The sequence below is a fragment of the Typha latifolia genome, chromosome 6 (genome assembly GCF_019914945.1).
Source record: "Typha latifolia isolate L0001 chromosome 6, TyphaL0001v2, whole genome shotgun sequence".
Classification (NCBI taxonomy): Eukaryota; Viridiplantae; Streptophyta; class Magnoliopsida; order Poales; family Typhaceae; genus Typha; species Typha latifolia.
In genome coordinates, this window is record NC_133091.1 from 1,301,051 (window position 1) to 1,321,707 (window position 20,657).

General features: G+C 36.9%; 4 protein-coding genes and 1 non-coding gene across 7 annotated transcripts; 4 read left to right on the forward strand and 1 right to left on the reverse strand.

Annotated features, from left to right (window-relative positions):
- Positions 1–603: 603 nt before the first annotated feature.
- Positions 604–4,010, forward strand: LOC140790816 (WEB family protein At2g38370-like). 2 transcript variants are annotated; one of them, XM_073141095.1, is made up of 2 exons: positions 604–987; positions 2,377–4,010. In XM_073141095.1, the coding sequence occupies exons 1-2, from the start codon at positions 826–828 to the stop codon at positions 3,856–3,858; spliced, it is 1,644 nt and encodes a 547-aa protein (XP_072997196.1). In that variant the 5' UTR covers positions 604–825; the 3' UTR covers positions 3,859–4,010. The 2 variants fall into 2 exon arrangements, with proteins under 2 accessions (XP_072997196.1, XP_072997198.1); XM_073141097.1 differs by lacking the exon at positions 604–987 and adding an exon at positions 2,074–2,289.
- Positions 4,011–4,074: 64 nt separating this feature from the next.
- On the forward strand, positions 4,075–4,155 carry TRNAS-UGA (transfer RNA serine (anticodon UGA)). Its single transcript has one exon. It is a non-coding gene; the product is annotated as a tRNA-Ser (tRNA).
- Positions 4,156–4,899: 744 nt separating this feature from the next.
- Positions 4,900–8,203, forward strand: LOC140790271 (uncharacterized). Of its 2 annotated transcripts, none has more exons than XM_073140264.1 (6): positions 4,900–5,096; positions 5,465–5,561; positions 6,508–6,704; positions 6,828–7,025; positions 7,670–7,729; positions 7,887–8,203. In XM_073140264.1, exons 2-6 carry the CDS (start codon positions 5,471–5,473, stop codon positions 8,043–8,045), a joined length of 705 nt encoding a protein of 234 aa, XP_072996365.1. In that variant the 5' UTR covers positions 4,900–5,096; positions 5,465–5,470; the 3' UTR covers positions 8,046–8,203. The 2 variants fall into 2 exon arrangements, with proteins under 2 accessions (XP_072996365.1, XP_072996366.1); XM_073140265.1 differs by having other exon boundaries at positions 5,087–5,169.
- A 173-nt stretch (positions 8,204–8,376) lies between these two features.
- On the reverse strand, positions 8,377–11,647 carry LOC140790270 (phosphoglucan phosphatase LSF2, chloroplastic). Its single transcript, XM_073140263.1, has 5 exons — positions 11,217–11,647; positions 10,594–10,796; positions 9,709–9,879; positions 8,977–9,187; positions 8,377–8,843 (listed from the first exon to the last, which is right to left on the reverse strand). The coding sequence occupies exons 1-4, from the start codon at positions 11,494–11,496 to the stop codon at positions 8,984–8,986; spliced, it is 858 nt and encodes a 285-aa protein (XP_072996364.1). The 5' UTR covers positions 11,497–11,647; the 3' UTR covers positions 8,377–8,843; positions 8,977–8,983.
- Positions 11,648–12,745: 1,098 nt separating this feature from the next.
- LOC140790383 (uncharacterized) lies at positions 12,746–19,796 on the forward strand. The gene is made up of 3 exons (XM_073140440.1): positions 12,746–14,627; positions 14,769–15,817; positions 19,520–19,796. The coding sequence occupies exons 1-3, from the start codon at positions 13,224–13,226 to the stop codon at positions 19,650–19,652; spliced, it is 2,586 nt and encodes an 861-aa protein (XP_072996541.1). The 5' UTR covers positions 12,746–13,223; the 3' UTR covers positions 19,653–19,796.
- The last annotated feature ends 861 nt before the right edge of the window (positions 19,797–20,657 follow it).

The following is a 20,657-nucleotide window of genomic DNA, read 5'->3' on the forward strand; positions in this document are numbered from 1 at the left end:
AGATGACTTATCAGAATATTAAACATCTATTATTTTTATTATATTGTTTATATTTATTTTATGTAATATAATTTTGATATTTTTAGTTAATGACATGTAATGCTTATTTCGATGTTTATTTCGTGTAATTTAATTTCGATGCGTTTAATTAAAAAATTAGTAATTTAAAATTACTTTTGAAACTATTAAATATTAGTCTTATTTTAAAGATCTCAATGAGAGTTTTCTAACCATATATTTTTTTATTAAAAAATAATAACGCTAAGATGACCTATTAAGTAATTTAAAATAGCTAATATAATAATATATATTATATTATTATTTTAATATATATGGAGCCCGGTGCATTGGAGTGCACCGGGCTATTGCTCCAATTTTAATATATATTATCATCTGTAATGCTACCGTTGCTAGGATAATTACGATTTTACGATGTCTAACGTGACAAAAGATTAAAAAATAATCATAATATATGTATACCAGTGGTGAAATAAAGGGGTTAAAAGACGAGGAAAAAACCAAAGCATTCACCGACATGCCAGTAGATTCCAAAAAATCTTTTTCCCCTTTGTCAAGTGGAATTGCTCTTCTGGGCCCTTCTTTGTCTCACTACCGCACATGCATGCCTCCTTTTACAGGATCCAACCCCAGCTCGGCAACTCCATTCTCGTAATCTACGTCTCTCTCTCTCTCTACCCAAAACTCACGGTTCACGGGCTTCAGAACAATGTCCATTCTTCCTCACTTCTTTACTTCTTTATCGTCCCCAAGGCCCCAACCCGTAACAAAACAAGTAGAGTAGAAGTCGGAGCTGCTGAGTGACCAATGGCGCAAGCAATGTCGGCGGTGAGTGTAAAAGGTGAGGTCGACACATCAGCCCCCTTCGAGTCTGTGAAGGCGGCGGTGTATCGATTCGAGGGCGCCGCCGCCGCCGCAGCAGCCACGTGGAGGACGCAGGCCCCGGCCCAGTTCTACCTACGCCCCGAGGTGAGAGTTCGTGTGCAAGATTTTAGTGTCTTTTGCTCGTATGGTAATCTACGTGTTTGCTGATTTGCTTCATTGACTCGTGAGTTGGGATTCCTGTGAAGTTTTTAATCGAGAGCGATGTCTGTGTATTTACTGGTTATTACTGATGCATTGATGCGGAAGGGACCATTTTGGAGTAACAATTTGAAAAAGCAGACGTTTTTACCGTAAACTTTCTTCTCTAATTTAATGGTAAATTTTGCCTTCTATATTGAGAGCAATTTGTGTGTATATTTACTAGTAACTGGTGATGTCTTGATGCAGAAGGGATCATTTGTAAATTTACTCCTCTAATTTAATAGTAAATAGCTTTTGCCTTCTACATTGTGTTACAGAGGCAAGGTGTTCTTGTTAATAGAAAGAACCAATTAGTCCAAAAATTTCTACTGCGGAGTGTGGAGAATGATAAAAAGATGCTCACATGGGCCGACTTTGACTCTTTGGGAGAGTTTTATTGGGCTTTAACTCGAGAGTTGATGCTTTACTATGAGAAAAAACTAATTAGAGCAAACGATTTTGTTGCTAGAGAATGAATTCTTATGCTACGCTTTTCATTGTACAATAATTTTCATTCCGAAAGTCAAAAGGAATTTTAATGATTTTCAGACTGTAATTGAACTGATTTGATTTAAGGATCCCCAAATTGTTAATTGTTAATTGTTAATTGCTTTTGAGGGAGGTTCAAGTCCTCTCTCACTCTTTATTTGGAGAAATCTTTCCAGCCTGGGACCATCAAACCTATCAAACTAACTACCAGAGTGATTTTTGAACGATCTCAGAATTTGCCAATCCTATTATATATATATATATATATATATATATATATGTTGTAAAGCACTTTTCCATCCTTTATCCTTGTTTGATTTTATGAAATGGTGATAACTACTGGAGGTGGACTGATGTGGAGAGATGCAAATGACCTAAATCCATATTAAAGGTGACATACTTCTTGTGGTCCTCTATAGTCTATAGGACTATCACTTCTGACTTGAGAACATGTTAGGTATTGTTGTTGTGAGGTTATCTCATTTATTTAATAACTAATTCTCTCTCTACCTAATTGGATACATGTACAGTTTTACTGACATAGAGAATGACAAAAGAAACAACTTTGTTGTGATATCTATGTTGTTTCATTTTAAGTTCTTGTTGGAAGATCCATAACCTCTCTCCTATCGACCTATGAATAAGCAAACAATTTCTGGCCCGCACATTCTTTTTGTATTAGTTGAGTTTTGGAATGTTCAGAAGCAGCTTATCTATGTTAGTCAGAGACTTGCAAATTCTTCTTTCATTCAATACAATGACCAAGAGACGAGGATTTTATTTTTGAAATATTATTTGTTTCAGGAGATGGAACTCATGAAGGTGGAGGAGCAGACTGTAAAGTTAGAGATGGACCTCTTTGTGAAGGAAAGGGAAACACTTAAGGTGTTAAAAGAACTAGAAATGATAAAAAGGACAATTGATGGCTTAAAATTACAATTGCAAGAGGAAACCTCTGAAGTTATTAAAGTTGCAGAGATCTATTCAGATACCGTGAAGGTGCACCCAGTTTCAGATGTCGAAGAAAAATGTCCAATCTACTACGCTAATCGTGTGGAACCAGTGGCTCAGGGTATCAGCAGAAAGCAGTCTCCTGGCAAAACTTTAATGGAATTAAAGCAAGCAAAGGCATACCTGAACAAGACTGCTGGTGGTTTATCTGGACCTGGACCGCAAACGACCATTGAATTGTTAAAAAGTCAAATAGAGGAAGAGAAGTTCTTGCTAGAGAAAACTCGTGGAAGGGTATGTTCAAACACTACTAAAGCCTTGTTCCTGGAGCAAAATTTGAGTAAAGTGATGGCAGAATTGCAATTGATCAGAGGTGCAAAAAGTAAAGGCTTTCAAAGCCCTTCAGATTTATGGATTCGGATCAAACAGTTGAATTCTGAGAAAGAGAAGCATAAGAAGATGACAGAAGTTTCCAGATCTGAAATTGTTAGATTGACTGCTGAGATTGAACAGACAAAGTGTAGAACAAAGACAGCCGATGTCAGGTTGCTGATGGCCAAGAAAATGAAGGAAGCAGCCAAATCATCAGAAGCTGTTGCACTTGCAGAGTTCAAAACTATGACAGATATCATGAAATCAGCTATTATTCCCTCTACAGTCACAGTTTCTATTGAAGATTACACCACACTGACCCGCAAAGCAAGAGAAGCTCATGAAATTTCTCGAAAGAGAGTCGAAGCTGCAATGCTCGAAGTGGAGGCAGCTAACAAATCTGAACGCGAGCTACTGGAAAAGGTGGAGGAAGTAACAGCCGATGTAGCAACCGGCAGGAAGGCACTAGAAGAGGCCCTAATGAGGGAAGATGCTGCAAATAAGGAAAAGCTTGCAGTTGAGGAAGCCCTCCGAAGACTAAGGTCTGAACATAATCAGAAGACACGATTTTCCCATAACTCTACTAAGTTCAAGAATTATTCAGCAACTCCCAGAAGAGGAGACACTCAGTTGCTTGATGTGAATGGTTTGAGTTTGATTAACAAGTCGAAGAGCATCTCAGAGCCAACATTGTCTATTGGCCAGATACTAAGCAGGAAGCTGATGGGTCCTGAAGATAATGAAGCAAGAATGCATGGAAAAATAGTTAAAAGGTCTAAGGTTTCTCTAGGTCAGATTCTAAGCCAAAAGCATGAACTTCTATCTCCCCCGAGGATAGATGACAGTATTGCTCACAAGCATTTCTTTACAACAAGGAAGAAGTTTGGTTTTGTTGGTTTCGCGCTACTGTTAGCCAAGAATAAAAAGAAGAAAAAGAAGAAAAAGAAGAAGAAAGTGGCCTAAGGGCCAAGTCCCAAGTACCAAGATAGCATAGCTATCCTTAGTTCTTTTATTGCAAAACTGATTACTATGTAATCACTTTGTCATTTATATTGATCTGTTAATCTTAGAACCAAGAGGTGGCATAATGAGATGCACTTCCATTGTTTTTCTTATTATAGGACTAATGCCGATATATTATATTCACTAATAATACATATATAATTAGTTGCAATAACTGTCGATATGTCCGAGTGGTTAAGGAGACAGACTTGAAATCTGTTGGGCTAGCCCGCTCAGGTTCGAACCCTGCTGTCGACGACTTTTTTATTTTTTTTTATTTTTTTTTATTTTTAGAATAATAAAACTCTTTAACTATTGTCTATTTTATCTGCACCTCTTTATTTATTTTTAGTGCACCTTGACTCCCTAAATTATGAAAAAAGTCTCACAATTTGACAATATTAGCAAAAAAATATTAAATTATTATTTTACCTTCAAATTTTCTCTATTTTTTCTAATAAATAATATTTAGGACCCTAAAGTAAATCACGTAATACTCATATATTAGTTTTAATAAAAAAAAAATCTAACAGATGACTAAAGTAAGAGAGATTTTTGATGATTAAGGAGTTAAAGATATAATTATCTAATCTTTTCCAACCTCAACATGAACAAGTACCTTTTATTATTTCGCAAATAATTGCTGTGTGATTTTCATAGAAGGATCACAAATCTCCTAGAAAGTTTATTCTTAATTGATTGAATCCGGTTATTTTCAATTATAAGCCCCACATGTCTAGTAATATTGTAATGTTATGTACATCCTTTGCTCTAATAATTTTAGTTTCTTAGTATTCTCTAACATATTTATTGATAAATTTTATCCTTTGCTGGTAGATTATATATATATATATATATATATATATATATATATATATATATATATATATATATAACGCTATTGGATAAAGATCTCCGTGATATCTGGATTATAATATTTTTTTAAATATAATCGAAGTAGTAGTTGTTGCCTCTCTTTTTTTCCGACTCTACGAAGTCGTTGAAGTAGTTGAGAATAATGCAACATTCTTATAACGAAGCAATCTACCAGCAATAATTGAAAAGGATAACGATAATTACGAAAAAGAAAATTAAAAAAAAAAGAAAAAAAATAACAAATAGAACCAGGGGTGCTTCCTCCTCTCTTCGCTCCCGTGTTTTCCTCGTGGCTCCGTGTTTCACACGCCTTCTCCTCTCAGGTAATAATCCTCCTCCGTTTTGTCGCAAAATCTTGATCTAGTTTGCGAACCCCCCTCGTTCGTTGCGTGATCGGTAGGAGATTTTTTTTTTTTAAATCTTTTCCGTTCCCTTGCGATGACGCTGGAGAATTCGATTAGGGTTTTGTTTTTAAATTTTTGGATTAGCTTCTTTTCTTTTATTCCTGTGATCTTTTATTTACGTATGAGAATTTGTTCGGAATAGTTGATAGATGCTTCAGATTGATCTAATTTTGGCTTAAATTCACTTTTTGAAGTGGATTTTAAAGAAAGTTTGCTTTTTTTTAATTATTAGTTAATAGTACCCAACGGTGGTAGTATACTAAACCCGGTAAATATTTATGTGCTAGGTGAATATGGGTTTGAGAGAAGGTTTCTTGTTTCTTGTGCTGGTCTTCAGTTGGACAATTGCAGATGCCAGGATATTTGTGGCTACTGATATTGTAGGTATGGCATGATATTTCTCTATCCCCCTTCTTATTTTGTTAATGTTGGTTTTTACTATCTGCTTTAATTTCTGGGGAAAAGTGGTACAGGAGTGGTAATCTATATGATGTCTCTTTGATTTTAAGGATACTGGTAATTTGAAGTCTGTTAAGGTACATGTAAACTTATATTACTAGCACCTAGGCAATGATTTGGAATTTTTTCTTAAGTGATTGATCTTTCATTGTGATTTTGGATTGTGGAATATTGTAGCAGTCACGGCATTTTTAACTTTTTAATCATGTTGACTGTAATCTTGTGGCAGCGCAATTGGACAGTCTGATGTATCTGAGCAAGTCATCAAGAATTGCATTAAATTTAATAAGTTTGAACTTTGTTTCTAAGGTTGATGAAACTTCATGGGTAATTGTGATGTTTGATGATGTTATGTCCAAATGATATAGAGTTGGTTTGCAAGGCAAAACGAAACTATGATGCCGGTGGAAATTCTTTAAATTTTAATACTCACCAGGCACTGCTTCTAATGAAAATAGTCATGAATATGATCATATCATGGTTGGCGAAGGTGAGATCTATCTATATTACCCATAAGATGTTCCATTCATATGAATTCTGATAGTTGTAGAACCAAGGATAGAATAAAACGTGACTTTGACCTGGTAGATCTAGTTCCATTTGGAGAAAACCATTATATTAAACTTTAAGCATACTTTGCAAGTGAAATGACTAACAGATACAGGAATTTGCTGAAACTCATGTTTGAGATCTGAGGTCTTTTAGGTTGTTATCTGTACCTTTCATTGAAAAGTTTACTTTCTTTATGCAAGGATTACAATCTGCATACAGATTTGTTTGTCATTTATTAAGTTTCAACCATGCCTTTAGAGTTTGTGCTGAAAATAATTTGCTTGGGAGTCAAGCTTATAATCATTTAACATTCTTCCAGTTACTGAAGTTGATCTTGAGCCACCAAGAGTTGAGACTGAACTTTCTGAAGCAGTCAAAAAGAATGAACAACTTTGCGTAGTATGTGAAGACTTTACTGCTCGGGCTATTTATTACCTTCGCGAGAACAAGACTAAAGGTGAGATAGTTGGGATCCTTCATCAAGCATGTTCCGAGATGAAGTCTTTTGAAAAGCAGGTAATTTTTTTTTCTTTGTTAGATATATGCAACATATGGTTGAAGTGAGTATGTTGTTGAATGACGAGCTGCAATGTACTACTCCTTCTGGGTGAGTTCTTAATTACTTTATTGCTTTGGCAGTGTGTTTTGTTGGTGGACTACTATGCAACTCTTTTCTTCGCTGAGATGACCAAGATACGTCCAGATGAGTTCTGCAGAAAGGTAAATCTCTGTGAGGAGATGGCCTATGCGACTCTTCCAAGGAGCAACAGTAGCTGTTCTTTCTGCCATCATATTGTTGAAGAAATACTTTCCAAACTTAAAGATCCTGATGCCCAGGTACCAGTTACTTTGCTTTCTTGTGACAAGCCTGTTCCTCACCTGCCTTTGAGGACTTGTATTAAAATTATGATTAAGCAAAGTAGCCATATCAAAGTAAAAGGACTTCAAGAATTCAGACAACAACGCTATCTGTATTTCTCTTAGAAGAGAACAATTAACAATATTCTGATAATCATAGCACGCCATTCTCCTGGCTCATACTGATGACTGTCCTACATTATAATATATATATTTCTCAATTTTAGTATGGTTTGTATTTTGTAAGTTGTCATTTTGTTGCATTCACTGAGAGTAGTTCCTGATTAATTTTCTTACTTGTGTTGATAGCTTTGAGCTTGCTGGTACATAATGAGGCAATAGCACTAGCTTCTTCTTTTTATACTTATTTTATATTGATATGCACTTTATGTACTTTGGCGTTTCTTATTTTCCGTCTTCCTTTTTCTTTTAATTTTCAGACTTATATTATCTTATTAGGTATGGAACTAGTTCGTAGAGGTAGGCATTGCTTGTGAGAGGAAACCTTTCTTAAGTATCATATGTGATAGTTAAAAAAGATTAAGCTTATCTAACTAATGGAATTACTGCTTATGCATTGTTTGCAAGGTGCTTAACTAGTTTATTTCCTTTCCAATTGGCAGTTTGAGATAATCGAAATCCTTCTTAAGGAATGCAGCAAGATGGAAAATTATGTTCAAGAGGTAAATTCTTCGGCACTTGTTTCCTGTTATCTTTTAATATTACAAGACTTAATATTTAAAGCTGAGATATATGTAAGGATGTGACTTCCATGCTTTGATCCACTTTTTTCTCCTATTTAAATTTCTACTAGTTCTCATGATCCTTTTTTCGTCACAGTGCAAGCGGGTGGTTTTGCACTACGGTCCTCTTATCCTACTCAATGGTGAGAAGTTCCTCGAGACTGCTGATGTTTGTGGTACCATCCATGCATGCAAGAAGGCCAGCCTAGAATCAGTTACTAGCTCATTTGAAGAGACAGCGTTGAGTGATGCTTGAAGTTAGAGGATCTGTGGATTGTATCCATGTGTAATTATGATTTGCCTAGCTTCTGCAGGCCTCGTTATCTATCTAGTGGATGCTAATTGTTTTATATCAGTCTATGTTTTATGCTTAAACACAGCTTCCATAATTCAGAACATTGCTTTTTATACTCATTTATATGATGTTACCTGGTTATATCTACTTGTAATTTTTCTAACAGATGTATCTGTATTTATCTCATACGCATGTCGATGCTGTGCTGAGGAATGCCCACCAGCACAGAATTAATATTTGAACCTTTCTAACTTGTTAGATGAGTACTCATATATCCATGCTGTGATGACAATTATTGAAGTGAATGCAATCTATATATATCAAGAAATCATACATCTTTTATATAAGATTACAGAATCCGAGTCTTATAGTGTCGGAAATTTCTGCGAGGTTCCCCTCAAAGCTGGCTAGATAATTAACTTGCTTCTGGATTGCTGACTGTATCAATTAAATATAATTATCTAATGATTAAGTAGCTGCTGGTGATCCTTAGCACCACATCTTATCTGAAGAGCTGCTGCTTCTCCGCTGCAGATTATTGTCAACATTTTTCCTTCCATTTGGCAGCAAAATGTTGCCAATGGAAGGGATCTAGAGACTTGAATCTTATGAGTCCTCAGTAAGCATGACAATACCAAGCTCTGGAGACTATTTTATTTCTTAATATCTATGATTTATCTGTGGCAAGGTCCTGATTGGATCCTTTGGATGTGTTCCATATTAGTAATGTGCAAGCTCATAAAATCTTCTATCCTGATCCTGTACCACAAAGTTGATAATCAATTATTATATATACCAAGTGATTGGTTTAAAGCATGAAGGAAATGGAAGTAAATTCGAAACATAGAATGTTCCCTGTAATATTTTAGTGGATATGACAAAGAAATCATACCTTTTTATCAAGTTCCTCTAAGTCCACGCACTCGGTCTTGAATTAGCTTCCTTTCCCAGCCAGCGACATCCGCAAAAGCATGTTCTGGTAAATTCTCAAAAGGCTGTTTCCATGGATCATTCTTAGCCAGATCATAGGTAGCACCTCGAATAGCTCTTTTATTAGGTCCACAGGGCCTTTTTGATGTAAGTTCATCATATGCTGTATTAAGCTGCAAGGCAGCAAATGTATGCCATCACAAATTTAATCATGTTATAAGAAGTAAGATAAATATGGAACAAAAAACTGGGAGAGGAGAGACTTTTAATTTTTGACATATTAAAAATGTTATTTACTTATTAGATGGCATTCTTGTGTAAGATATATCTATAATGCATACTTAAAACTATATAGAACTGTTTTTAATTGCTGCAACTATCTCAGATAAATATGACCATCTCAACAACCATAAGTTAGACTCTCTTCTTTCCTGTCAATCTCTGTATAATTATTTAAAATCATTCATAGACCTTCCTCTAAGAGATAAAGCAATGGAATATCATTTTGGGAATTTAAAAGTATGACCTATGGCCTGACCTCAGTTATAACCTAAAAGGAGGTGAATTCTTATTGGCATAACCTATCCACATTTCCCCAAATCAAAAGGGACTTGGTAGATAACTTCAATATATATATATATATATATATATATATATATATATGTATGTATATGTATCAGAGCTTAGGACTTACATCCATGTTGCAGAACCAAAACATATAAGCAATAGCAACTGCAGGTGCCCTCCCCAGTCCAGCAGTGCAATGGACATAAACTTTTCCTTTCCCCTCTGATATACCCCACTCTAGCGATGAAACTGCTTTTGGCAATTGCTGCCTCAGTGAATCTGGATCGAAGTCCCTTGCCTGTTGTAATTGATTTAAAAGGTCAGCAGCAAATAATATTTCACTGTGTTCTAGGTCGATTGCATGGCACACAGTTTAGAAACTGCTCAAGAAAAGGGTATCAAATACATATGCTGTAGCAAATTTAAGAGGGATTAAATATGCCAATGATAGAATAATGTAGCTAACTAAAGATCTCAATTATGTCACTGCTTATATCTGCACATCCATGGAGTCGTGCTAATTTTAGGTGCCTTTACATTCTATGAACGTGGAAAATTACTGAGATCATGTAAAGCAATCTTGTAGTTAAGAACCTGGATGAGTATCATCTGTTAAGATAAAGAACATAAATCTTGCATTTCTAAGCTGCTGGAACCATCAACAAATCAGATGTAATTGTGAACCTCTTAATATAGATAGACGAAATGAAAAGCATAATATAGTGCCTTAAATTGGATCTATTTGTGAAGTATCTACCCGATAGGAGGACTTCACACACACAAAAAGTATCAGGTTATATTTAGAAGAAACAAAAAGAAAAAAAAAAGAAAAAAGAAAAGAGAGATAACTTTGAGGTAGGAAAAGAAAGTTTCAAGCAATTGAAAGTTTTCAAAATTATCAAGGTAGAATAGAGTATGATAACTTGTACTGCACTGCCAGATATAAGATCCTCATGTTCTGCCTTCCCTTCTAATGACAGAATTATAGACAAGGAAATGATGGATGGCTTACCGGTCTTCTCATATGGCGAATACCAACTTCTTTACACCTCTTGATGATAGCTTGGATATCAATGCCCCAGTATTCAATGTCATTATCCTGCTGCAAACACAATATATAGGCCACTTTCTCCTCTTTCAAGTGATCAATATCTTCGGGCGTCTGAGGTTGGGATCCAACAATCAAACTATCACTTATGATAGTGTAATTCATGCCTAAATACCAGATAGAAATATAATAAATCTATGATCAGCAGATAGGACTTTCTTTGGAAATTGCCAACTTACGAGCCCCATAAAGTCTATATAATTTTCGTTTAGTTACAAAAGAAACAAAAGAAAAGCTTGAAAAGATCCATCATCTTGAAAGAAAAAAAAAATCATTACACTATTCAAAAATGAAATTATTCTAAGCCACTTTGTTCAATAAAACAACATGTCAATAAAGAAATCAGAAATTAACTAAAGAAATTTACAATATGTAGAAGTCGAAACTAGCTCCATTTACAAAGGAACATAAATGCCTATAAAAATCGGTTTAGTAGAAAAAAAAAAGTCTTCTTAAATTTGCAAATCAAAACTCTATATTTAGCAAAACCTATATAGAAATCTCATAAAAAGAGAGGCATTTCCTACCAAGATCGTGATGGTACTCATACGGGTTCCTCATCATCCTCTTCATGGCGGTGTTGTAATCCTCCACCTTGCGCTTGGGGCCGCTCCTTCCCGCCGTGCTCCGGTCTTCTTCAACTGTTCCGCTCTTTGAGACCCTACACTTGATCCCATCGGATCCGAAAGGTGCACTATAGGTGCCCAAACCCCTCAAATTCCTCCTCCTAAATGACGTCTCCAGTTCAAGCGATCGATTAGGAGGCGAGAATACCGAAGAAAAGCAAGAGTTGGTAATCGTTTCCATCTCTCCCGTCTCTTTCGATCTCGGTTCTTCGCGGTTCTTCGATCCGGTGGAAATCCTAGGAAGCTTTTGATGACCTTTTGCAATTTTTATTTTAAATATCTAGTGAAGCTAGCGCGTTGTGAACCATATATATATATATATATATTCTGCCGCTGTTTTTTTTCTTTCCAATCCAAGTAATTTGGACGTTTTCCACACAGTTTAATTCAATGGTCACATCACACGTTACTTTTGTAATATTTGCGATCCAAGCCTCCTATTCTGGAGTTTGTTCGCATAAATGAAAGATGAGGGTGGATTATAACAAATCACGTGAATCCCGATGGTGAAACGATTGCTTCTCTCTGTTCTATTTCTAACCACACAAAAATAAAAGAAGAAGAAAAGATGGGATCTAATCCACAACCGGACTCACGTGAGCCATCCAATTTCGATTTCACCTGGCACCTCGTTTATGACGATCCAGGGTCCTGAATCATGTGAAGAGAGGATGGCACTTTTCCACTTTACCCCAAGTATTTGTATAATAATAGTTATTATTATTATTATTATCTATCACTTGCGGAGTCCTACAAATTAATCTCATCCAGTGTTCAGTCTACGCTTGGATTCTTTACTACCTCCAAAGAGGATAAACCAATAGAGAATGTCCTCTTCTCAGTTTCCTATGGCTAATCTTGCATATAAATAAACTACTAAAAATTTTCCGTGTTGCATTTGACAGTATATATCCCCAAAATTTTTGTGTTATTGTCTTGTTAATTGGATTATAATTGACAGTGATACTTTTGAATTATTTTTTTATTAGACTCAGATGATTAATGGGAATGTTTTGCCCCCATAAGTCTCAGATAGTTTCAATAGTTCTTTTTTTTTGTGTTGGTTTCATGTTTTTATTTTAAAGTCTGATCAAATTGTCTTTTTCTTTATGCTTAAGTAGGGATAGATATATTTGTCTTTCATTTAATGCCAGTTTATATCTATTAGAAAATAATATCTTTTTAAACCTAAAGAGTTGAATATATATATATATTTTAATCTCTCTTATTACTATTCTTTTTCAACAAACTTGTCACCTATTAATTAGTCGTTTCTTTTCTTTTACTTTTTTTTTTATTTCCTAAATGCCAGTATTCTTTTTTGTTCTTTGTTCTTACCGAGAGTAAAAGGTTAACAATAAAGTTGCGGCGGAACATTGGACCATCTGAATAAAAAAATGGAAGGGAAAACAAATAAGGAATACGGGGAAAAAGAATTTAGTCATTTATCTTTTTCTCCTTCGTCTATATTTCCTTCTCTGCGTAGCCGTGGGTTCGTATATCCCAAGTCACCGACGCTAGGGTTTCCGCCATGAACGACCTCGAATTCGTAAGTCTTCGGCCTCTCCCTCCTCTATAATACATCTCCCTTAGGAAATCCATTCGCCGAAAGAAGGCATCGCTTGCTTTGCCTAGGGTTTCGAGCGGATTACGGCTCCGAGATTCGAATAGTTTGTTGTTTTGTAAGGTTAGGCTTCACGCAATACGATTGCTTCTGGATTGGGGATTTCGTGATTCTATCCCGTTATAATTCTCCCCACAAAGAGTACGCCTCGGATCGGAAAGCGCGCGAAGAGGGCGAGTTCTCCTGTTTCTAGGGTTTGAGATTTCTGTGGAATTTAGGGCTCTGGCGATCGATCTTGTGGTGTTCGGCTGCGATTTCTTTCGGGCTCTAGGGTTTTCTGGATAATGTGTATACTCTGCGTCGTGCAGAGGTGGTCACGGCGGGTCGCCACGATGCTGCCGTGGCTGGTGCTTCCTCTCATTTTTCTCTGGGCTTTCTCCCAGCTTTTACCACCAGGGTTTCGTTTTGAGGTCACTTCGCCTCGCCTCGCCTGTGTTTTGGTCCTCCTGCTGACTCTTTTCTGGTATGAGATCCTTTTGCCGCAGCTGTCTATCTGGCGGGCAAGGCGGTCTGCCCGCCTGCGGGAGCACCGCCGGACTCAGGCCCTCGAGCTGCAGAAGCTCAGGAAGACGGCCACTCGCCGATGTCGGAATTGCCTCACCCCATACCGCGATCAGAACCCTGGGGCCGGCCGGTTCATGTGCTCATACTGTGGGCATATCTCAAAAAGACCTGTTTTGGACCTTCCCGGGCCTGGCGGGAGCTCGAGGCTAATCAGCGATCTTGTTGCAAAGAATGGCTGGATGTGTAATCAGGATTGGCAGACAGAAGGAAACGGGAACTGGGCTTGTTCCGTTCCACGATACTGGCTCGACGATAGGTGTTTGACGGAGAAGTCATATTCGGGCATGGTGGCTTCTGCCTGCAAGCTGATCTCATGTTTTTTCTCATGCGTGAGATGGCTTTGCAGAAAGGTTTTCAGGTTGAGCTCATCAAGGGAGGATAGTTCTTCTGATGTAGATCACAAAGGGCTGAAAGGAGGAGACAATGGAGGGAATTTGCAAGGGAGCAAAGGAGAAAAAGCAAGGCGGAAGGCTGAAGAGAAAAGGCAGGCAAGGTTGGAGAAGGAAATGCTGGAGGAAGAAGAGAGAAAGCAGAGGGAGGAGGTTGCAAGATTGGTAGAAGAGAGGAGGAGATTACGTGAAGAGAAGCTTGAAGCTGAAGAGCGTTCTAAGGGTGCTACTCCTGTTGGAGAAAGAGAGAACAAGAAGGAGGCAGAAAAAAAGAGGCAGGATAGAAGGAAGGAGAAGGATAAAGGATCTAGCAAAAGCAATTCTGATGTTGAAGACTTAGAGAGGAGAACAATTAGGGAAAGCGAAAAGAAGCGCGATTTCGACAAGAAGAGTGAGAATGAGAGACGAGATTTACAGAAAAACACATCAGATAATTATAAATTACATACCTTGGAAGCTAACCATGGCAATAAGGTGACACCAAGTAAGCCCAAGTACTTTGGTCGCATGACAGGGAATTTTCTATCTTCTTCAAGAGGTTTCACTGGTGCTTCCTTTTTTGGGAGAAGTGCTCAGGGCTCTGCTGCTTCTTTTAGCAAAGCAGGCAAACCAACCATTGGCTTTACTGATCATAGTCATGCAGTCAAACGAGATGCTCAATCTGCTGCGCATACTATGGCAAAAGCTACTTCAAATGGAGATGATAGGATTTCGGGGGCCAACTGCAATCGACCTGTGAGTTCTTATCCACACAACTAGTATCATGTTGTTGTTGTTGTACAACTGTTTTGTTTAGAAATTTTCAACAAGATGACATAAATTAATTTCTTGAGTTTTCCCCTTGTTTTGTGACCTTTTTTTTCCTCCTCTATATAGGCAAGTTCGGATGGGCAAGCCCAGAGCACTGCCCCAAAGAAATCATGGCATCAACTCTTTACACGTTCAGCAACTGTCTCTCCTTATCCTGATACAAGTGAATCCAGCTATCAAACGCAAAATGGTCATACAGAAGCTCCAGCTGGACACCTGTCACGGCCCAGCTATCCTCTTGATAACCAAATTAATTTTGGGCAATCTTTGCCTTTTCCTGTATATAGCACAGCAAATGGTTCATCTAGTAGCACTTCTCTTTCTCATTTCACGCCTGGACCCATGTTTCCTTCTCTCAAAGATGCCGCGCCAACTTCAATATCTGAAGAACCAGAGCACTTTGAGGACCCATGCTATGATCCAGATGCCATTGCGTTACTTGGCCCTGTTTCAGAATCACTGGACTTTCATTTGGACCTAGGTGCTGGGTTTGGTTCAAGTGATAAGACTGAAGGACCTCGTCTTCTGAAGAGTGTGGCTGCTCTTGGAGAAGTTACCAAGCCTTCCCCAATCGAGTCTCCTCTGTCAAGATCGCGAGTTTCTGAACAAAAGCATATAACCTCTGGTCAACTTTCTTTAGCAGATGATGCTTCTAGTCTGCATGAGTCGGGTAAGGAACAAGGCACATGGCAAATGTGGGGCAGTCCTCTTGCGCAGGATGGTCTGGGATTGGTTGGTGGGCCTTCCAACTGGTTTTTACCTATAGGGCAGAACAAATATGACCGAGAAGATACCTTTCCTCTGCCCCACAATCATTTGGTGCCTCAAATTGCAAATGAGGCTCATGTCCTTCCTAGCATCCAGTCTCAGCATGCTCCTGAGGTTAATCAGCAAAATAGTGGAACATATACTCCCTTTGGTTCTGGCCTGAATAGCAATGATCTGTGGGTTCAGAAGACACCGTTTCAGCCATTACCTGTTAATGGAGATACCCATTTCCTTCCTCTTAATCTGATGGAAAATGTTGCATGCAAGGATGTGATGTACGGAACTCCAGAGAGATCAGCAGCTACCCATTCTTTTGAGCTATCTCCACCAGCTAATTGTTGGTCCAAGTAAGTTCAGTAGATGTATTCCCTTGCTGTATGGTAATCAATGCTCTAGGATGTCTTAGCGTTTGCTTTTCTGAATGAATGGTTTTGAACCTTAGGTTATCTTTTGCATATGAGTAATCATTTGGAGACTTGAAGAAAAGCTTCATTTACTTATGACACAGCTCCTTGCTCGTTTCTTATTATTTTTCCTGCTGAGTTATTTAGATGGCTATTTTACACTTGAATTGTTTCTGGCCAAACTTCTTTATGTCGATGGATTTCATAGGTACGAAATGTCTTCTGTTTGGTCTATGTAATAACAATAGTATATTAAGTATACACTCTATATTCTCTATCACATTAATATGGGTTGCCTTTAAGGGTTCTAGTTTTCCATCAGTTCTTTGTTAATGCAAGGGATGCTTAACTATCTTAGTCTGATGATCTTATGACTCTTTGTTAATGCAATGGATGCCTAATAATTTAAATCCTAATGATTCGGGGGGGTGTAATCTAGCCGAGCTTGATCGAGTCTAGCTCTGATCAAGCTTGAATTGAAAATAATTTTGAGCATAGATTTGTGATCAAGCTTGAATTGAAATCATTTCAATGTGAGCCAATTTCGAGTTCAAGCCGAGCTTAAGCCTAAACGAGCCTCAATTAGCAATTTATACTCTTAATTAATTCAAGCCAAATTTCAAGCTTGATTTAGGCTTGAATCAAGCTTGATTTAGGCTTGAATCAAGCTTAAAATATGGCCTAATTCAAATATATAAATATTACGAAAATATGAACTATTTGAAATATCCATCGATTTAGAAAAAGTAGGATCATAACTCATAACTAAGCAAATTTTAGAATATAATAAAAGTATAGTATAAAAGATGTTACTTGTATTATACATATATTATAATTATTTTGAGACTTATTGAGCCTATTTGATCCAGCCGGCTCATGATCAAGTTTTGCTCAAAATAATTTCAAGTCTATTCTGAAGATCAAGCTTTGCTTAGCTCATTTTCGAGCCGAGCTCGGGACAGCTTGATTATTTTGACAGCCATATTGATGATTCCTGCCTTTACAAATATTCAGAGATTAGAAGCAGTGACACCAACCATATGTGGAAAGATTATTTTCTACCTAACTTAAATTTTCTTTAGAAAGATGAGCTCTTAAGTATGGGGCTATCATTTTTGAATTATTGATTATTTTCAGTAATGGCCATGTTTTTCTGTACTTGCAAAGTTTTCTGAACTGCTTGTACTCACAGGTACTTCTGCAGGTCTGTGTCATGTCATCCAAATTATGATTTGACTTGGAAGAACTCCATGTGATTTCTATTTGTTTTCTGGACCCCTTTATGAGTTCAACTCGTTCCTCCATTACTTCCTTTTGGACCTTATCAATCTCTTCCCTTTAGATGCCTCAGTTCATTTGGTTTTGTTCATTTTCATATTTAAACTTTCTTTGAAGTGGAAGGTGGTTGCTTTTTTGAATACTTATTCCTTCTTTCTCTGTTACATATCCTTCGCTCTCTCTCTCTCTCTCATCTCAATCATTTGTCATAGTACAGTGAATTGCAGCATCTTACCCTTCAGGGATGATTTAACCCTATTGTGATATGATATTATTTGGTTTATATGGGGCAGGACTCGGTGTCCTCCTCGAGTGTGATTAGTAAATCAAGTTTATTCTCATCAGCTAATAGTTTAATTTAATAGGAAACTCTATCGATTTCCTCTTTTGAATATGGCTGAGCATGATGAGGTATGGGAGGGCTGGAGGCGGAGGCAGAGGCAGCGAGACAATGGGAAAGTAGTGTAGGCATGAATGTGGGGGATCTTGCATGCTAAGAGAGGTTAGGGATTTCTATATCACGTGGTACTGGGAGAGATGTTAGAGAATATAAATAGGTGGCTAGACACTGGGGCCTCCATTCTGGTTGGACTGGATCCAAATCTTGTGCTGGTTGAGTGTTCCCACCTTGGGACCGCACACTGAGAGAGATTGGAAGCATAATGACTTAAAGCATTTATGGCTACATTTTTCGTTGTTTGATTCAAATCATAAGATGACTTGGAAGAGAATATCAGTCTTTAGGTGGATTCACAACCAAAGATGGAATTTTGGAATTTGAAAAAAAGGTGAGAAAGTAAAATAATGGCATCTAAAAATATAAGACGCGGATGTTCTTTTTTTCCTTTGAAGTAAGATGCCAGCGCAGGACAAATGATATGGCAGCATTTGTATGTTAAAGTACTTGGGGCTGATGCTATTAAATCTTATTTAGAGTTCAAATGTCTATATATCCAAATTGTTAGTTATTGTTTGTTAGTTGTTACTTCTTTTGCAATTAAAGTTAGGATCTTTTCCTTTTCTTCTAAATGCAGCAGAGGTTTATTATAATTTAAGTTGGCACTGACTTGGAATATTGCAAAACATCTAAAGAAGCGGATATTCACTGCACAACTTTAAATGAAGATGAAGAATGCCGTGATGCAACGATTCTTATTATTTTCTTTTCTACAAGATTATCCTCTACTTCATTTGCAAATTAAGTATTACTAGTTTACTACCCTGCTTATTTTGCATATATAGAAGTCCATCTTGTTGCATGTTCACTCACCCTAGTCTTTCTGCGCATGGACCTCTGGGAGGCACTTCTAAGGTTACAAACATAGCCAACATGTTTCATTTGGTCCTAATTTAATTCATTCGGAGGAATATTTAATCTGTAGATGTTGAGAAACCTGTGATCTATTTTGTCTTTCTGTTTTGACTTGCAATAAATTCCTTCTATTTTATGTGGAGGTGAAGAATGTAAAGACGAGCATTTTGTTCTGGATTTTGAGATAATAAAATGCTAGTGAAATTGAACATGGACGCATACCTCAAAAAGTAACCAGCAACTTCTGTTGCCTCTACTTTTAATTGTTCTCTGACAGTACTGAACCCAGGATTTATATTATTGGGAAAACCAGTAATGATACATTTTCTCCAGATAAAAAGTCAATAGTAAGTACATGGAGCATCAACTAGATGGACATTTTTAACCACCCGTTTATAGTTTAGTGATTTAAGTAAATGGATCATCCAGAGAGCAAACATTGTATTGACAATTGTTTGTTTGTCCTTTTCAAATTTCTCTCATTATACATTAGGTTCTGCTCATGATTGATGATATATTTTGTCCTCACTGCAACACTTCGGCTTGGCTGCTTGATTGTTTTGAAAAGGAAGATATTTGCTTTGTAGGATCTTCTTTCAAGATTTATTCTTCTAAAAAATCTTTGTTGTTGATTTACATATAGAATAAAAATATAACAAAGGGATTGCATAAAAATATAAGGTTTTTTAAATTCTCATTGGTGCCCTCAAATACAGAAGAATTTGAGTAAAATTAGAATACAGAGAACAAACCTTATATTGACAATTAATTTTGTCCTTTTCAACATTCTCTCTGTCATATGTTGGGTTCTGCTCACAGCTGATGGTGTTCTATTTTGTGCTCATTGCAGCGCTTAGCTTTGCAGATTTATTGTTTTGAGAAGGAAGGTCTTTGCTTTGTGGGATCTTCTTTCAAGATTTATACTTCTAAAAAATCTTTGTTGTTTATTTATGCAGACATATGGAATAGTGTATATCATCTAAAAAATCTGTAGCTTGGTAACGTTACATTCATTTTACATTTTGATCTCACTTTTTCCATCTGACTATTTGCAGGAAGGATTGGGCATCAAATGATCCTCATGAAGCTGGAAGCTCAAACACTACAAGTCCACATGTGGGAGGCCTGTTTTCAACTAATCCAGATGTACAGTCACTTTGGTCATTCAATGAAAAAGAGACTATATAATATAAACACAACAGAATCAGTGTCACAAAAAGGCAAACACCCTTGCCTCTTTTGAGGAGAGAGTTCAGGAACTAGTAGGAATGTACACTTTGATGCAAATGATATGATCATTTAATTAGCATGAATAGATGATCTTCTTGCCTATATGTGTCTCTGGGGATAGGCCTATCGTTTTTGCCTCTATATGATTTAGTTTTAGTTCCAATGGCATCTTGGTTATCACATAAAAATGTGGTCTTCCTTGTTTATCATACCATGAAGTAAAATGACAACAGGCCGTCATTGGCACCACCACTAGGTAGTGAAGTGCACTGTGCATCTCGAATTATTGCAGAACCTGGTGAATCGCTTGGAAAAGAGGAGACGTTTGTTCATAAATTTTCTGCATACTTGTCATGATCTTTGTAGAGATGAAACTTTACTAGTCCTGATCTTTCCTCAGAGCAATCACTGCAATTTAAGTGTTAAAACTTGTTGCATGTGGAATGGATGTATGAGTATTGCAAACAAAAGGATTGCACTGCAGTTTCGGATGCTTTCATTGGTGCATCTGGACATATAGAACGGCAGATGGAAATGCTGAAATTTGATGCTTATTTACATTGCTACCATGTTGATCTCAACAAGATGATAGATTTTGGTTTGTTTTGCTTCGACCAGAAGGGTTGGAACAACGGTTTACTCCAATCAGGTGAAGTGTTCAAAAGGAAAGGAACGAGTAAATCATCGCCCACGTCATCTTTTTTATTACAATATTTCATGCATGGTGGAAATGCCATTACTCTCCAAGCGAGAGAGTTTTTTTTTCCTTCCTTAAAAAACACAAAAAAGAGTTAATGAATGCATCATTGTAATTTGAGCTGGATGGAAAAAAAACATAATCTTCTATAACCTTCAATATATATTATTTTAAAAAAAATATCTATTTTAAAAAGAGTTATAATTTCCTTTTATTTTCACGAACTATTTTTTTTATGAATAATCTAAAGTTTTTTTTTTCTCTCG